This window comes from Lepeophtheirus salmonis, chromosome 14 (genome assembly GCF_016086655.4).
Source record: "Lepeophtheirus salmonis chromosome 14, UVic_Lsal_1.4, whole genome shotgun sequence".
Classification (NCBI taxonomy): Eukaryota; Metazoa; Arthropoda; class Copepoda; order Siphonostomatoida; family Caligidae; genus Lepeophtheirus; species Lepeophtheirus salmonis.
The window spans coordinates 42335130-42355122 of record NC_052144.2 but is presented as its reverse complement, the minus strand read 5'-3'; the positions used below and the strand labels follow the sequence as shown (position 1 = coordinate 42355122).

Sequence of the window (19993 nt, the reverse complement as noted above, 5' to 3'; positions counted from 1 at the left end):
CAATTACACTATAAAAAATAACCCTTAGTTGGTCAAAAAAAGGAAGGGAATAAAAGAATACTTACTCAAGGTACACATTCCTTGTTTACCTTTTATTAATAATACAACACATACCTATGATGTATACCATCATATATAATCTGTAATATTACAGGAAGGATCTGAGCATGTCAAGGGAAAAACAGGTTATGTAATTATTTATAACCAATTCAAGGTGTAGATATTATTTACTATTTAAAAAAATATATATATGTTGTTATTTTTTTAGAGTGTAGGTAGAGGAGGGAGTGGGGCTAGTTGAAACTAACACTTATACAACCTCCTCCGTCTAAAATGAAAAACTTTTTCTAAATGAGAAAAACTGTTATATTTCAAAAAATATCTTCAAATTTGGAAAATTTAATTCATAAAAGCTATCATTGGACAACTTATTTACATTTTCAAGCAATAAAGTCGCATTTTCCTTAATGACTAGTTTCAGCATGGTTTGGAACTTTGCACAACAGTTCATTACAAACTTCGACTCTAGGTTGGATCAAGCAGTATGATGGTGGCCTTCAGTTGGCCCTTGGTTGTGTAGCGGACTCTCAAAAACTTCCCCTTGAGATGCCAAAAAGTACAAAAGTGCAGAGGGGACAGTGGAGGCTCTAGGGAGGCCAAGAGTCTTGCTTTTCAAGATTGTTGAGGAGGATTTTGGACCGTGTTACATGTTTTACTCGATCCAAAGGCTTCAAACCCTGAGAAAGAATTCTTTTGTGGTATTAGGGCTTAAGTAATGCTTCACCAAGCCGTCCAAAGTGATCTGGCTGATGTCAAATTCACGAGCAAGGTCATTGACGGTCACCTTGTTTCTTCTGCCTTCTATGGTATCTTTAATTGCCTCAACCAACTATTTTAGCCTTTCTAACCTTGATAAAGACCTTGTGGAAGCTATTGGTATGCCTTTTGCAGTCAATTGGTACACAGTAGCGGGTTACAGGCCAGAACCTTAGAGATCTCTAATGGTGATTTTCCACGCTTAGATAATTTCAGAATTTTGGCTCTGCGTTCATCCATGTTTTTGGTACGCTCTTATTTCTTGGTTGACTTTGCTTATTTTTTGCTTACACTTTTTTTTTATTTAAATTTAAAAAAAAGTTACATTGGGTTAAACATCAAAAAATAACAAAAGGGACAAGCAAGCCATTTAAAAAAGTGTTACATTTTAGACAGAGGGGATCTCATGATTAACTGATTAACAACATTTAGCTCCTACTAATAACTTTATAATACATTGAAATTGTCGATATACTAGAGATATTACTCTGAAGAGGTTCTTGAATAGTAAAACAAAAATGTAATTCATGATAAAGGTAGGTGTCATCAAATAAAACGTATAAAGATAAGATGTTTGGATATATTACATGATCAAAGTTCTATATTAGTCATATATTGACTGATTTGAAGAATGTACAAACATATTGTGTTTAGTATATATATTAGCGATAGATCGTATTTATATCAAAAATGAGTATTTTTGAATATCAACATTCGAAATTTGCAGATTCAAATATAAAAATAAAAGCATTTCATTTACGAATATTTTGGGAATGGTCATAATTTATTGTTACAAATGTGAATTCATGTATTCAACACATCACTTATCTATAAGTTATCATTAATATACGTAATCATCAATTATATCATCATAATATATTAATCCTTATTTCTTCTGACAATAACAAATACATAAATTCTTTGAAAATGCACTTTTGTTATACATATAATTGATTCTTTCAAAGTTTCTAGAACAGTTTATATACTTATGGAATTAAAATGTTTTTTTACTTAGAGTTATATTTCCAATTATGGGTATAATCAGAGGAAAGTGTCTGTAATATTAAAAAAACTATTTAGTTTAATAGAAATACAAGGTAAGACCTTCATGTAATCGGGTTTGCTAGAATATGATATATGGTACCGACTGTTAGGTACAACAGGCATATTTTGACGTCATGGAGAATAACATTGTTGCTCTTACATTATCAGTCAAGGAGGGCGAGATATAGCCACTTTTTGTTACAATTATTCTCTATGACGTCACTATTGAAACATCCGTCGGTAAGTGTAACGCTATTGTCAAGTATTTCTATCAATCTTGAGTATAAGTAAATATTATAGTATTACAAATATTTTCTTTGACTTAAAAATTTGTTTTTGAAGTTCATATACGAGTACATTATGTATATTTCCTTCTCTATGGACGACATAGATGTGAACCTACGCACATACACTTCAAGAGAATATTTTCTTCCAAGGAAGTTGTACATTAAGCTACTTGACGTATTGAGACTGTATCTTGTATTAATAATACTTTTAGCTTATTTATAAATTCATAATTTATCATATACTAGAGGTGTGCCTGGAGTAATTAGGTATCGACAAAAAAACAAGTTTTGCATTCATAATAAATAAGATAACTCCACAATAGTTCCTTACTGTTACTCTCCATTGTTCATGTGCAAACTCACACGTAACTACTCAATACTTATATCAATTTATATGATGTGTTCTTTCCTCAAGAATGTAAGAATAATAAGAAGAGTTTCAGATTTAATAAAATAATAGGTTGGGATGACTCATGATTACTTTAGTCTTTAGAGGGCTCACTAACAAAAAACAAACAAACTTGTACTCCAGGTAATTTATATACAAAGCGCTTGTGAGAGTTAATTGCATACCAGTGTGAGTTATAATGTTCATCAGAGCAATAAAACACAAATAAATTTATACATACACATCAAGGAGCACTATATATTGTTTACACATTCAATGCTATATGTACACGCCTACTATATTTAATTAATACGACTACATTGTTTTATTCCTTAGATCAAAATATGTCCAATATATACATTAGGGAGCACCATATATAGTGCACTGCACGTCGTGACTGTTTTTCATACATACAGATAAACCTTTCTTTATCCATAAGATTTCCTGTATTCAGTTTTTTTTTTAAAGTACACAGATTATTAACAGTTGACGTGATAACATTTTCTTTTATTTAGGGGGGGGCTGGTTGTAGTGACCATAGATGACTCACCAATAAACAACCATTAAATATGTACTCAAACACTAAATAAGAAGAAGCGAAATGGAAGGGAAGTTAGGGATGTTTTATTCTGCATGGGCCATGTGCCTTATTAGATAATAATAATTTGATAAATTCGAAATGACCCTCTAATTCCTACTAAAAGCTATATAATTTTCTCGAAATTTTGTGTAAATAATAGTTTACATCTATAAAATAAAAGAAGTAAAAAATATCATGGCATTACTGATGCGCATATATACAGCTTCAAATGTAGCAACTACTAGTGACAAATAAAATTTTGTATTGGCAAAATGTCAATTTTAATGTAAGAGTTGTCAGAACACCAAAGGCAAATGCTCGTGTTAGGATTTGTAAGTAAGTAACGGAGATTTAAGATTCTGCAGGAATCCTAGTCCAAAGTCACGATTATTTGATGAAGTTTACAATATGCAGGGTAGAAATATTATATCCAGAACAAATGTATACTTAAATATCTTAACAACCCTGAGATCTATATTTATGAAAGTGTGCTCATCAGATTTAACAGACCAAATTGCATAAAAGAAAAGAAAAATCCTACCGAATTTGAACGCTGTGTGGCCATTATTATGGACCTTTGTGACAGGTGCACGTCCAAGGAATCAAATAACTCCATAGATAACGATGTTAAAGAACATTGATTGATGTTAACAGATCCGGTGTCAAACTAGAATTAAAATTGGTGTGACTTGTCTAAATCAGATTTACCAAATTTATTCTGTAAAAAACAAACATTTTTAAAATCTCTAAGTTTTGAGCTAAAGAAATATGGACTTCTAAGTGGCTGGATCTCAACCTCTTGGACTACTATTTGTCTTGGGGGAAAGATAGTTCCATAAACATGCGCATAACACTTTTGACACTTTGGAAGCTTCCATTCTCGAACCAGAAGCCAATATGGACAAGGAGTTTCTAATAAAGGCCAGTGGTTTACTTAGGGCTAGGCTGGAGCCTGTGGTTGAAGATTGAGGGGTTTGGTTTGAAGAGCAAAATATTTATGAATTGCTTAGTGTATTTTGGGAAATAAATCGTAATATACCATATTCTAAAATTTTCTGGATTTAAAATCCACACCCCGTACATATAGGGTTGATCTTATCTAGTGGCACATATTTAACAAAACCATATAATAGTAGTGCTAGGCACAACTATTATTCACTAAGTGATTCCTCAGCTCTAATAATTGCCTCATTACGAAGCCTAACTCCCTTTCAGACGTTAACTATGTAGTCAGACTCAAGCTTGGTACACTCCTTTTTGATGGAAGCCTGTAGAGATTGAGGAGTAGAACACCCTCTCCTCCAAATGCGCCTAGGTAGAGTAGTCCAAGGGGTTCGCATTTGAAGAGGAGAACGGTCACATGTTGAGTTCCCAAGAGTCCGGAAAGTTGTTTCTCAGGAAGGCCTGGGCCTTAACAGTGTAATGACAAAGAGCTCCATCTTGAGTGAAAACAAAGTTGTCCTGGAACGTTTCTCTAGCCAAAGTAGCCCTTTTTTATTCGACATTTCGAATTTAGCATGTCTCACTAAAGCTGAGACATTTTTTGGATGTTCGGTGGAGATGTTGTGTCTGTTCTGCTTATTCACAGGTACATCAACGGTGAAAATAAAAATTCATCAGAAAAAAACAAAAAATTTAGAATTATTTTTATGGGGTTAAGAAATTTTTTAAATTTTCTCTGCTCTTTCTGACTGTATCAGCTAGCTCTATGCGGAGATAAGTTGTCCTTCTGTTCTTCTTCCGGATTTTGCACCAATGTCATTCCGGATTTTACAAATCAATGACTACATTTCATGCAAATTTTAACTTTATAAAAATAGATCGATTTATGTTATTTCTTAAAGTCCACAAAATTTCGGAGAAGTACAAAAACAATTAAATTGTCATATAACAAGTTAAAAATATACTTGAAGGAATAAATTAATATTTAAGGGAGACCGAATAGAGTTGCAACCTTTTTGTTTTATCTAAATTACTCGGTGCTGGCTTGAGTTAGATTATCCAAATTTCAACATAATATATGTACGTTATTGTTTGAATTTATATCAAGATTAAAACCGTCAGTAGCTTTTCCATAAATTGTATTTAAATGCATTTTACAAATTTATAACTGCCTTCATAGCTTGGGGTAGAGAAAACAGTTGAAAGTAAGGCAAATTTGAGTTAGATATTGCCAAAATTAGATTAAATAATATTTTTGATCAATAAATGAATAGACTTTATTATACTGAAGTTGAATTAATTAATTTTATTGTAATATAGTAGATTAAGGACCTGCCCATATGGCCAAAAATTTTAATTTTATGGTTTTATACAGATTCCAAAAAGTTTGGAGTCCAGACAAGAAAGAAATCTTCTTAATCCCAGCCGGTTAATAATGTTGATTAATGATTTATGCAAGGCTGAATATTATCATTGGAAAAGGGAAAATTTTCCTATTACAAACTACAATTTGTAAATGCAAATGATACTAGTTGTGATGTAAGTAAACGGCATTGTTATATTTTTCACTCTACGTTAGATCTTGTTTAAAGAATATACCTTTTAGTTAAACAGAAAAGTCGGTTTCCTGTTAATGAAAGTCAAAACGGTTAAATATTTTGTGTTTTCGTCAGAAAACGTTTCAATGTGGACATAATAAGATTTATAATATAAATCATTGAACTGTTTTATTAATCGAAAAACGTCCCCAGTCTCTCTTGCATAGTTTATGTATATATTTTTAGAAATGAGTTGTCTGATCCCTAGAGTTGTATAGTCTGCAATGAAAAAAAAACCTTTCAAAAATGGAAAAGACTTTTGTAACTGACTTTCATTTAATTGGCACATAAGTCATCATCATACAAAATGGATCAAATAGTACAATTTGCTGAACCCCTGAAGCAATTCTCCAAGGACTCTGTCCGACTAGTAAATTAGTGCACCAAGCCGGATCGTAAAGAGTCCCAAAAGATCACCATTGCAACATCCATTGGATTTGCCATTATGGGATTCATTGGATTCATGTCAAACCCTTTCATATTCCCATCAATAACATAATTGTTCGTTCATGAAACTTTTTGATCAAGGATACGCATTTTTTTATTTTTTTTTTAACATTTCCATTTTTTGGGAAATATGCGCAAATGGTAGTAGTGTGTTCTTTTAATTTTTTTATCCATAGTTAATTGGTCATTTTTGTTTTAACTTCTCCCTCTGATTAAAGCATTTTCGTTATCCTTGTACATTGTTTTAAGATATACATGAATTTATATATAATTGCAATATTTTCCCTGCAATAAATGCTATTTTAAATGTAAAAACAGCAATAACTCAGATTCTTCCTCCAAAATCATATAACAGGCAGCTCATATTAACAAGGGCTTTAACTCAGATGTGCCATATATCTCGCTCTCGCCTTCTCCTTGCGCTCTATTTTGATTACAAACTACTCAACTCTACTGATACCTTCTTGAGTAAAATTAGTATAAATAATTTGCTTAATCTTATATTATTATTTATTTTTAGGAAAAATATGTAAATTTAAATCCGAGGTTATACTTTTATAATTCCAGACTTTTATTATCGTCAGTGCATTCATCTGGAAGGACGACGTCCGGTTGAAATTGAAATTATAGACATATCAAGTAAACCAGGGGTAAGTAGCTTACATTACGACGCACATGAATCCTTGAAAAATGTAGTACATCAATAATTACAATGATAAAATTATAATTAACTACAATAGGGTATTACGTTTTTTTTTTTTTTTTTTCACAATAAAGAAAAATAAGCTTTTTCTCTTCTTTTATTAATAAGACATTGTCATTATTGATAATAATTAATCAATACATTTAATCTGCTTTGGTTTCCTTCATGCATATTCATAATATATATAGTGATAAAAGTTGTTTTTCCTCTTCATATATATATATTAGTAATTTTCTTATATTCTATCTGTCAACACAAAAGCACGCAAGAATGATTTTTTATAAGCATTTGTATTCTTTAACTTATTATGATCCATTTCAATTAGCAAATTATTTTGATAAATCTTTTTTAAGTGCAGCAAATGTCACTTTAAGTAGCAAAAAATCATTCGACGAGTTAAAAATTGTTATTTTAAAGGTCATATCTGTTTCTTATTCAGTCTCATAAAACTAAGGAGGAAGACCCTTAGAAATAGTCGCTATTTCTGGGTATCTAAACTCATTCTATAAATCTAGATACAGACTCTATACTTGACTAAACTATGTCATTGAAATGTTGGGTTGTACAATATACAGAGTATAATAACGATATTTGGCGATTTATGTATATCTACTTTAAATCAACATAAAATGTCATTTTCTAAGAACAATTCAAAAACTGAAGAACGGATACAATCATTGAAAATGCATTTAACACAATGTAGCCTCGGTGGCGACCTCAATTCGTGTAAGAAAGTTGGGAAACAAGAGCCCAATATAATATCTGGCATTCCGGGCACTTCTTGACGGTGTGAGGAACTCTTTTTACCTTTGGCTCAAGAGTGCTCCAGTCAAAATAATCAATCAGTTTCAGGTTGCGGGAGCCTTGGGACCAAATATCCTAGAACAACTAGTCGTAATAGTGCTCAAGAGCACTTCCAGAGCCCTTTTGAAGATTCCCTATGCCTCAAAATGCAGATGACAACTTCTCCAGCTGATTCAATGATAATATTAGGGGATGGTGTTAATGAATGAAAATGAGCTAATTAAATTTGAGTTCCCTTTTCGGATACGAAAGGATATTTTTAGCACTCTAGAAAAAAATCTGTCCAACCCCCCCATCCCGACCCCTAAAAATTACTTTTTTATCCATGATATGTACTTTTATCTATTTTCAATCTTATAAAAAGAAACTTGCAAATATCGTGATCATTAAAATATTCTTATGCTTCAAACAATAGCTATATAATATTTTAACTTGATAAAGTACAGTTTTAAGGTCATATAAAATGTAAAAGGTGACAAAAAAGGTAAATTTCTTCTAAATTTGTATTTTTGAGTATGTATTGGGGTGTCTAATTTTTAGGGTGAGTTGTTAATTCAATCTCCTATTGTATTTTAATAAAAAAGTTATGTTTGTAAAAATTCAGTCTTCAAAGGGCGTTTTTTGACCTCTAAAGCCATTTTAAAATTACTTTTTTAACAAAATTATCTATTTTTGTAAAGGGATTCAGAAGTAAGCTTTCGCAGAAAATTAAAAATTATTTTTTAGAGTACTCAGGCATTCGAAAAATTGGTCTATAATTGAATTTGATTTTAACACCCCCCCTTCCCTACTACTATCCATATATTTCCCATCATAACAGTGCGCTCTGCCTCTTAAAGTGTAATAGGCTTCTCGTGTTGACTTTATGGTGTTGTTTTGGCTCCTAAGTAAAATGTTTATATTTACCACATAAAAAGCATGGCGTAATTTCATCAGCAAATTTGTCGAAAAATACGGACATCTGAGGTGCAGATGTCGTTGTTACACACTATTATTCAAAAAAAATCAATCAAATAATCTTTATCCTCTTCCTGACGTTTGTTCAAGATTGTTTTTGTGTAAACTCACCACATATTCATCATGTACTTTATCATTACATTTTCACCCAAATAAAATAAAATAAAAATATGTAGGGTACTTAATGAATTTATAGGACAAATAAATTTATTTCATGAGAAAATAAATTATTTTATTGATATTTATTTGTTTATATTGAAAAAGGAATGGTTGCCAAATCCTATAAATTTCCAAAGAAACTTTTTTTAGCCATAAATAAAAACAATACCTCATTACACAGGAAATATACCGGGTGTCCCGAAAGTCTTGACCGGTACCTTCGATGGCTTTCTTCGAGGTTTCAGAGACTTTTTACGTAAATGTTGCATAAATAAAAGTTAAAGACCGTTTTCAGATTCCCAAGTTTTGTTTCTATAACATTTCGAAATTCATAATTGTGTTTGACATGGAGGCTAAAAGACATGAAGTAGCTGCTCTGCTTCGTGTAGGAATCAGCCACAAGGAGATCTCTGAGGCCACCAGCATGTCTGCCAGCACCATTGGCCTCGAAGTAGGAGACCTGTCTTAAAGGCCACCAAGGTCACTAAGAAGAAGATCAGGGCCCAGATCAAGACAAACCCTCTTCTGAGCATCAGAACAATTGCCAAGAAGAACAATATGGGCAAGACTAATGCTGCCAACATTGTCAAGGACATTGGGGGCAAGTCCTTGGTCTGCACCACCCCTCCCATGTTGTCCATGGCCAATATGGAGGCCAGATACATCCGATGCAAGAAGATTTTGAACAACATGAAAAGCAATGGGGACAGAATTCTCATTTTTTCCGATGAGAAAACTTTTACAATGGATCCAGTCTTCAACCACAAAAATGATCGCTACATTAGCCTTAATGGTTATGTGGGATCTGAGAAATAAGTGCCCATGACCAAGCACACAGCCAGTATCATGATGCTTGGAGTTGCTGGCTCAGATGGTAAATCCATGCCTCTATTCTTCTTCCGAGAGGGCTACAGGCTCACCTCGGAGGACTACATCAAGGTGCTCAAGACCAAGGTGGTCCCATGGATCAGGAAGGAGTATCCTGGCAAGAGGGGGTGTCTCCAGCAGGATCGGGCACCCGCACACACAGCCGAGAACACCCAGAAGTGGTTGAAGGAGAATGTGGAATTCTGGCCTAAGGACATCTAGCCCCCCTCCTCCCCCGACCTGAACCCCTTGGATTTCAGTATCTGGGCGCACATTGAGAGACAGGCTTGCAAAAAACGCCACAGCAGTACCACAGCTCTCAAGGCCAGTATTACCAAGGCCTGGGCCAAGATGGACCCCACCTACATCAAGAACACCTGCTTCTCCTTCCGCTCCCGTGTTGTGGCTGTTATGGAAGCTAAAGGCCAAACTGTTGAAAATATATTATAGATTTTAACCAAGCGAAGTTTTTTTAATAAAAAACATTTTTCTGTATCCCTACTTTTAGTCTTTGTAGATCTTAATGAAGTTGGAAGTTAGAAATCAGTCAGGACTTTCCTGACACACGGTATAGGTAAATAATAGAGATGGGTTGGGTAACACTCGTATTCATGGACTCATAAACGATACACAAATGTACTTAAAACAACATCCATTATCCAGGTTGATTTCGCTTTATTATTTAGGCAGTACCCATTTTTACTAGGATATTTGTAATTTATTGAAGGGTAATAGTGAGTCTTTCCCTTTTTTATAAGTTTTAAAGAGCAACTTACTCACAGCTGCCAAACCTCGATGAAATTTTCCATTGGTTTGATTTTGCTAAGATACTGACTTTTATTAAATCAGAAAATATTCAAAACAAAAATATTAGTTCTTTAAAAAAGGCTTTAAGTTCAAATTAATCCCAAAACTTATATTTTTTGTATTTCATATCGTATTGCCCGTATATGTTTCGACATTCGGCATTTTAGTGTTTTTTCAACAATTACTTCAGCTAGTGCTGGTTTTAAGTAGCCTTAGGCCTGGCTTTTTTTAAGTAAAATATAGTGGCCCTGCGTTTTATTTTTATTATCCGTAACTCTGAGACGATAGAAAGAATCTCATTAGTGTAAGTAACGCTTTTTTTAAAGTTCCTTATATAAATAAGATAAACATATATACGATTTATATATAATACATATAACAATATCGTTATGAAATTCGTTCTAAAAATATATACAACATTATTTTTCACAATACGATAAACATCATTTTTTGAAAGGCATAGTTTTTTCTGGACTCAAACAATCATACTCATATATATTCTTGCTACGTCCTTGTAAATATTTTTTGAGTTTTTTGTAACCTTTTTCAAAGCTCTTTCGACAGTTTGAGTAAACAATATTGTCTGGAATGAACAGCTCTTCATTTTCGATATTGTTAATAATTTACTAATCCCATGCTATTTTTAGAATCTCAGGTCTTTCCTTAGAAATCAGACTGAAATAACATTTTCAGGACGACAAAATATGGCATTTTCTTCTATAGCTGGTAAAAAAAATGATGGCTTTAAATATATATCCCTTGTCCCATCTTCTACACTTGAATTCTTCTTCATGGTGAAGCGTATAAAAGTGTAGACAAACATTACAAAATTTATTGGACAAGTAAGAAAAATTAGAAGGATTTCCTTCAGAAAAATACTGAGGTATAATCCTATTAGCAAAAGTAAGCCATCTCGCATGATTTCGATTTCCTAGAGTTAAAAATTAATATTATCTAAAACATAGCCTCCCGATATAGCATGATGAATTTGATATAAATATTTTAGATCTGTACTCAATTCGATATTATTTATTTAAATATACATTCCTCTTTCACTTGTAATGTATATCTTTACACTACTTTGTCCTAACTTGGTTATCCTTACAGAGATCAATAAATTCGTGCACGGAAAACTGCTTTGGGGAAAATTGCCCGTGGAAAATTGCCATGTAAGAAAATTGTCATGGAGAAAATTACCCGTATTTTGATCGAACATCATGATGAATAATAACACATTATAAATTTGCTTAATATTATTTTTAAAAACTATGTATACATATTTGAAGGTTCCCCAAAGGGAGTACCTTCAAATTTGCCACTTCAAGTACACTACAAGCTTGTTCAAAGCCCTCGGGTGGGCTGGTGATATTTTTTTGTATTAGAGGTGTTTTTTGGATGCTTTGGGGGTAGTTTTTAACTATCCCCAATACTTGGAGGTATTGGTACATTGGTCTATCAGAGGGCGGAGAGTCTTCAACCATATTTTAAGAGGCCCTAAGCTATTTATCCCCCCTTCCCCCTTACCAATCCTCTCGATCCATTTATTAGAAGATTTGATTGAATTTCAAAAAATTGCAATGAAATTGTATTACAATAATATTACTCACACTTGAAGGTACTCACTCCCTCGGGGAATGGAACAAAAAAATATGTTTAGATATTTGTCATAAATAATATTAAACGAATCTTCCACTGGGAATTTTCCCTATGGCAGTTTTCCTAGTACCCAATAAACAGACTATGACACTATATCAAATGTATTTAAATATAAAATAACAAGGAATGAAGAAGTTAAGTCAGAATTGTTTTATTTTCTTAATTATTTTTTCCCCATTTATTTCATGTTGGGGGCATAAAAAAGTATAAAACCAAGTTTAGTTGTCTGTAATAGTAATTCTCAAATGGGGGTACGTGGAGAAACTCCAGGTGGTAGGTGAGATTGACAAAAATATACATTTCCTTATTACGAAAAATATTTTGCGCATGAAAGAAAATACGTGGCTCAAAACAAATTTAGCAGGGGGTACGCCAATAAAAAAAGATTGAAAATCACCGATTTTTACAATTAAAATTCTTTAAAGCAAGATACCACTTAAAAAAGTTTAATAATTTATTCAATATTAATTATTAATTTTTCAAATTAGCATCCAATATATAGTAAAAAATTAGATATAATAAAAGAATATGAAATTATTGATTTTTCAATCCCGTGTTGGTAGGTAAAAACGTTTTCGCATCCATCTAAAATTTGGCATGTATGCTTATTTTTATGCACAACATTGAAATATAACGAGTCATACTGGATTTCCTAACTTTTTGGTTTTCAGCCGCCATACTATGTAGCATCAAATCGCTCATGAGTGTGAAATATCCATTTCTGCTCAAGTCTGAAGTTTAATTACTCAATTCGAAAAAATACATATTTGTCATAATCCATTTCTAGTAAGCAAAAATTAAATTGTTACTCTTTTAAAGGGTTTTTTTTTAATAAGTAAAATTACTGTGATCGATAACATCGAATATAGTCAATAGGGCTATACTAACCCAAAATATATATTATCTACAATGACGTTTTATAGTTTGTAACTTGTTAATAAAAAGTTATTTAAATATAAACAAAACAAAAAAAGATAAATCACATGGTATTAAAATTTATATAACAATATCTTATAAGTGTTAAAGGTAACTACAAATAAATAAATAATATAGAATTGAGTGCAGATGAAAAATATAATTAAATAATAATTATTAACTATTCTATAATTATGAACAATGGGCAACACAAAAATATAGAAGGATAGCTACCATATTTTTTTTTTTTTTTAATTTTTAACTGACCTTATGAGAATCGAGGCTGAGAGTGAATAAATACCTAGTCTTGTATGTTGTTCATTTATATTATATTGTTCTTCATATTTACATACGTGCTGACATATCTAATATAAGATGATTCAATCTCTTTTCAAATACCAAACCAATAAAACACTCTTTTTTTGAAAAAGTAAAGTTCTGTTGACTTCAGACATGTTTGATTTTATCAACAAATTTAAATATCTTACTGTAATATTTATTAATATTTGAAAATACAGGGTGTGACAACATGCTTATAAAATATATTTTATTTTAAATAACACAATCTTTGAGGGAGTTGTATTATTTTTCCACAAGCATTGTTTACAAATGAAAATAAGTAAACAACTCTTATACCCCATTTCATGGTCAAGTCATTTATTTATCCAGTAAATAAAATAATGTATCCTTGTATACTTCTCTACTCTCATAATCTAGTTTAATCCAGATTCTATGATTCGGGATATTATTGCACTATGATTTATTATTAAATGACCTTTATAGTGAGGATTTTACTAATAGAGTACAGAAATCCCCCCTTCAAACGATGACAACAACGATTTGCTAACCGTGCATTATGAGTAGGTTATCTGTTGATGACGTTAATTCTAAAATATATGTTTAAAGAATCTAAATTTATTCTATTCGATCCACTGACATGGTATCCAGTTTGAAAAATAAAAACTATCAAAATATTTTGTTTTGATATTAAAAAGGTAATTTGAAAAAAAACTTAATATTTTTATTTACAAACTGATTTTGGTTTGGTTTGCTTTCATCCTTTTTTTTATTTTTGTATGAGAACTTTTGAAAACATATCCAAACCATACCATGTCAATTCGCAAAACAGATACATCCTTCACAGATTCAGAGTATTACTGTATTTTATGTGTAGTATTTTATGTGGTAATAATATGTTAGTCATTGATTTTAATTCTATTTTTTTAAATTTAATTTAGAGATAGATTCTGTATTTTATGTTGAATAACTTTATTATCAGGGTTGCGGTTAGTTAATTTTGACGACGCCATTTGCAAGGATAAATATTTTTGTATTTACTTTTTTTGCAGTCATATTCCTTCATAACTAGTGCAAATATATAAATTTTTATGAAGTGACAAAATATAGAATAAATATATTATTTTATAGATAATAACTTTTTTAATTAAAATTTAACATCATGTTCAATTGAAATTGATAAGTATAAAATAAAGAACAATGTACCTAGTTACAAAATACTTTACAAAATATTATTAAGGAAATCAAAGTTAAGATCATATTTCTTGTTTTTTTGAACAAGAAAAACTGGATAGGGATGGATAAAACGTAGAGAAAAACATAATAATTTTATTATTGGAAAAAGAATGACGGGTGGTACTTCTATTCTTTTTTGAAATTAAGTCTAACCTTTCAAAAACTGTCGTGGTATTGACATATATCTGTATATAGATGTGACCCGTCAATATAAAAGAAAGCAAGCATTTTATTTATGATCCATGAGTCCGGACTATATTTGTAAATTTTCTCTAATAAACTTTTATTTTTTTTATAAATTATCCGAGTTAGTCATTTGAAGGTGTCAGAAATGGTGCTTACAAGTTTCAAAATGTCCTTTAACAGCTAAATGACAAGAATATTACATATTTTTTGAAAAGACTTTTTTTTAAAAAAGACATTAAATCTGTTAAAAAAACTTTTAATGATAGAAACAACATTAAAATGGCCCTAAAACATCTTTCAGAATAAATACAACTTGTTGTTTTTGCAAAAATGTATTTTCTTGGAAATATTTTCAATTTTTGCAATTTTTGAATCAATGTTTGATAAATTTGATTAATATGTTCACTTTTAAGTCGTTTCATTTGCTTTCTTTATTTTGCATTTTCAATTTTAAATATAAGCGAAGATTCAAGTGTAATATCAGATTTTATCCCATATATTATAGTCAATCTCATCAAAGTTAATGAGGCTATTTTTAGTACCAGAATTTGTTAAAAGTAATTATTACTTCTTCATAGAATTATTTAATTGAAAATGAAATTATAATATTTCAACCATAGTAAATACAAATTATATCTTCTTGATGCCCAAATCTAATGTTGATATTATTAATTAGTATAATTTTGAGTATATGTTAACTGTGTATCAAGAAATACAATTCGCTTAATATTTGGGTTAGCGTTTATCTCAAGTGCATTAACTATGTCGGAAAAAAGGCTGTTCACTAACAGTCGAATTAAACAAATTTCTACTCTAAACTTATACTTTTCTTACAAAAAAATTACCTTAGATCAGTTTGCTTGCAATAGCTGGATAAGTCAGTCCACCTCACTAGTGCTCCACGTTTTGAAAAATGAATTTTTTGTCCCTCCATTCTGAGGATTATTGGCTTGTTTGCATGTCATACTCTTAAACCAACGTCTCATCACCAGTTCTATTGCATTTTTATGTACATTGGGTCAGAATTTGCACAATCAAGCATGTCTGAAGAAACTTGGTCACGGTATTATTTTAGCAGAAAATTCACCACTTTTGGAAAAGCCGCGCAACAACGCGTCTCATGCCCAAATTTTCAGTGAGAATGGTAGAAACTGACTCGTGAGAGATGTTAAGAGAACGTGATAACTCACTTAAACGGTTATGAGGATTTTTTGTTTAATAATTTCGTTTATTGTAAAAATCGTGGAGCACTAGTCAAGTAGACAGACTTATCCAGCTGTTGCAAGCAAACTTGTCTACAGATCGTACTTAAATTGGCATCATAATTTAAGTGAGTGCGCCGACCTAGAAAAAAAAAGGTTTTTAAATGGTTTCAGCGTGGGCTATTTAAATTAAGGAATTCCGTGTTCTTTTTTGACAGAATGTATATATTTTTTTGTATACAAGTGCGCATTAATCATATAACTAAACCTTGGTGCACATCATTGTACATTTTTTTTTCTTGTTGGGTTAAAAAATGCATGAATTCATCTCCATAAAAGGAATAAAAAATCAATAATTGACTGTTATTTTTATTGTACCTCACAAACTTCTTTTTCTTTTTTTAAAGTTCCAAAAATAGTTGGTAGTTAACTCATTTTTCAAATAATAACAGCTGAAAAAATTTCAAATATTGAGTTGGAGTTTGTCCTTTTTGTGGATAATAATTTTTTTTAAAATATCCAAAAATTAAAAAAATTTTTAAAAAAATAAAAAAATTTTCTAGTTAAATATTTTTGGATATTATTATGGAATATTCATTTTAATAATTTTCTGGAAATTGTTCACACCTTAAACAGAGCTAATTATATTTCGACTAATCAACGCTCAGAATACTGATTAGGAGAAAGAAAGCAAAAACATCATATTTATATGTTAGCAATTTAACGTCCTCATAAATGAATAAAATAAATAGTTTGGAATCTCTCATTTTTGTGAATTTTACTCAACATTTATTTCGTTAATATTTACACATCACATTTATTCTTTTACACTTCAGGAAATCTACAACTTACCCATTCACCGACTCCGAGAAAGTGATGCAATAATTGTCATGTATAGTATAACGGATCGACGTTCCTATGAATCTGCCAAGGATATTATGGATATAATTTCCGATCTCGAACCCTCAATACCAACACCTATGCTTCTTTTTGGTAATAAAACGGATCTTAATCATCTACGAAAGGTAGCTAATATTTCATTCTCAACAAACTCACTTATTAAATTACTTTTTTTGCATTTGTTCATAATATGTTGCGTAATTTGATATGGATTAAAATGCACTTTTTCCTTTTGTAATTGCAATTTCTAGTCACTTTTGAAATTACATCTTTAAATTGAGTCATTAAATATTAATATGAAACTAATATTCATTTCCTATAATTGCTCTACAAACATATTTCAGATTAGTTCCTATGAAGGGGAACGCCTCGCTCAACGTTACAATGCATCATTCCATGAGATTTCCGTTGCTGATAGCCCAACGGACACAGTTTCTATTCTAACTTCCGTCGTAAAGGAACTTTGGCATACTAAGGTTTGTACATATATTAAAACAAAATATATACATTAGAGGTTGGATAACTCGAATTTTCAAATATTTAGTCGAAGCTATGAAAATGGTTTATCATGAATTGAGCAAATGATCAAGTAACATTTTCTTTCTTGTAAGGAAGTTAATACTACTGGAGGGGACTGTGTGCATGTGCTCCAAGTCCGCCACCCCAGTTTTTTTGGAGCATCGTCTGATGTAAAATAAAATTATGAGCACAGCAAATATAATTAATAGTGCATGCGTAAACTAAAAAAAAAATATATTGTATTCAAGGTACAGCTTGTTACTTAACTAGTTGTTTTAAAAAAATGGTGCATGCTGAAAATAGTTTTTATCGCGCCCTCTATGTGAGTAACGTACATCTATATTTTATATTAAATAATATTATCATTCAGGGAGTTGTATTATTTTTCCACAAGACGTCTATAGTCTCTGTTTCTTTGTTTACAAACTAATGTAAGTAAACATTACTCATGCCCCATTGTGATTCGGATCTATTTTTTCTAAAATAAGGTATGTGCACCCTTTTACACATACATTGCCATATAATTACTGGGACACAATGGTATCATTATTCAAATAATTGAAGAGTTTCAAATATAGGACCTTTTTTTTCTACAACAAATATACAGCTATATTCTCACTTAGTCAGATTTTTATTTATCTGATTTGATTTTTTTTTAAATAAGATTTTCATTTAATTTCTCTTTTAAGCAAATCTACCATTGATAAAACGTAAATTTGTAATGGGCAATGGACTAAAGATAAATTATTCTCTTGAACGGAATACTCGTTTTATATAATTTACTTTATTTATATGGACTTCAAAGAAGATTTTTCAGGAAAATGGAGTAATTGTAAAACTATAATGTTACTTATACTTAATTAGGGTAACTTCATCTGCCAATTAAAAGAATGTTTTTTTGTCTTTTTTTAATGTTAATTTGATGCCGCATTGAATGCCTCGAGCAAACTGGTATATCTGAGATACAAATATTCAGACTATTAAAAAAGACAATGGTTCGTAAACTGTGATATAAAAATATCAAAAAAACTCCAGGGATTATTTTATAGTATGATAACCAAAAAAAAAGAGGACACTATTTCTTATCAGTATTAATCAAGTTAACACCTTAATCACCAACTGTTACAAATGGCATCATGAAATGCTTGAGGACTTCCCGGATATACAATCTACTCTCTGATAGAGTACTGTATTAATAAAGCAAAATGTAATCAAATTTATAAAAATTAAAATTATTGATCATTTAAACATTATCTCTTAAATGAAAATTATAGTTTTCCAGTCACAAGTTCATAGTTTGACAAGAATGGTTAATTCCTCTTCTTTTATAGAATTTTTTTTTTAGATTTATATAAATATAATCTATAAAACCGGACATTATATAAGTTTATAAGAAAGCTCACGGTCAGAGTTAAAAGAAACGAATTTTGTGGTAAAATAGAACCGTTGGTTATCCCACTTTAATACATTTTGCCTCCTCCCAAATATGAAATGGCTTCCTACAACCCTGATAAAGTGATCTAAAGTTATTGTAAAAATTGAAAGAAGTATTGAAATTAAAATATATTGCAATGAAGTACGTATTGCTAATCATTTGCAATAATGTATCCAAAAGTTAGAATTAACTATTGTACGTACTATGATATAAAGTAAACAATAATCCAATGAAAAATGTTTTTTTTTTATTTTTCCCTCAACCTCGAGTTACTCAGCTTCTACTGAATCTCTTACCCTTTTTACTCTAAGCACGTATATATCTTTTTTTATAGACGGACTATTCAAATGATGAATTCAAGCACAAAAGATGGGGTTCAGTCTCCGGCATTTCCTCTTCTAGGTCTCGACATCGAAGAGCAGACGAAGAAGACGACTATGAAGACTATGAAAACATACTCCCACCTCATGTATCCGATCACAAACATCTGGATGAATCCTCTCTCCTTGCTCCTTCGTCTGTCTCCGACGATCCTCGTATTCGAAAACCCTCTGTTTTTGATGTTAGTCGTAGAGTTTTTAATAATTTAATGGGACGAAACTCTTTACCTCCGGAATTACCGTCCTCAAACACCTCAAAACAGTCTTCCATGTCATTGAAAAACGTTTTCAAGAAGAGATCCGTCTAATGGATAAAGTACCTAAAGGCCTAGAGTGTTTGTCTTTCAACTCTTATTTTAGATTTTTATTGTAATATAGATAATCAATTACTTAATTTTGAATCCCACAAAGAATTTGGAGGTCTTTTGTTGTATGTTGTATTTTTATAAAAATGAGTTAAATGAACTTCACTTGTATTTCATTATTTTTGGCTTCCTGTTACATTAGGTGAGTTGCAGGGGGACACCGCGATAATTCATATATTTAGAAAAGTTTTACAGAAATGCCATAACTTATGTGTAGGAGATGAAAATTATTTATGGGAGCAACATCAATCTGGCTTCATTATATCCATTAATGCAGCTCAAGAGTGAAAAACCTTGGCTGTGACTTGGATTTGTCACCTAAATTTTTTTATCGAGGTGAAATTTTCGTTTTTTTCTTTTTCAAGAAAAAATGAAAAAGACTTTTTGACGAAACTTTTAACATCTGACATATAAAATAAAAGTCGACTGATTTATAGAGAAGAGTCATTTTTTTATTCAAATAATTGGAATCGAACCCCCCCCAAATAATAAAAAAATTAAAA

The 19993-nt window shown here is 31.0% G+C and overlaps 1 protein-coding gene across 1 annotated transcript in view; it reads left to right on the top strand.

The window, feature by feature from the left end:
* The window catches only part of LOC121129766 (ras-related protein M-Ras), a 118375-nt gene extending 98785 nt beyond the window's left edge, over positions 1-19590 (top strand). The window contains exons 3-6 of the mRNA XM_040725493.2: positions 6670-6752; positions 16728-16916; positions 17136-17267; positions 19080-19590. Coding sequence (XP_040581427.1) covers positions 6670-6752; positions 16728-16916; positions 17136-17267; positions 19080-19433 — 758 coding nt within the window. The 3' untranslated portion in view covers positions 19434-19590. The remainder of the gene's footprint in view (positions 1-6669; positions 6753-16727; positions 16917-17135; positions 17268-19079) is intronic.
* The last annotated feature ends 403 nt before the right edge of the window (positions 19591-19993 follow it).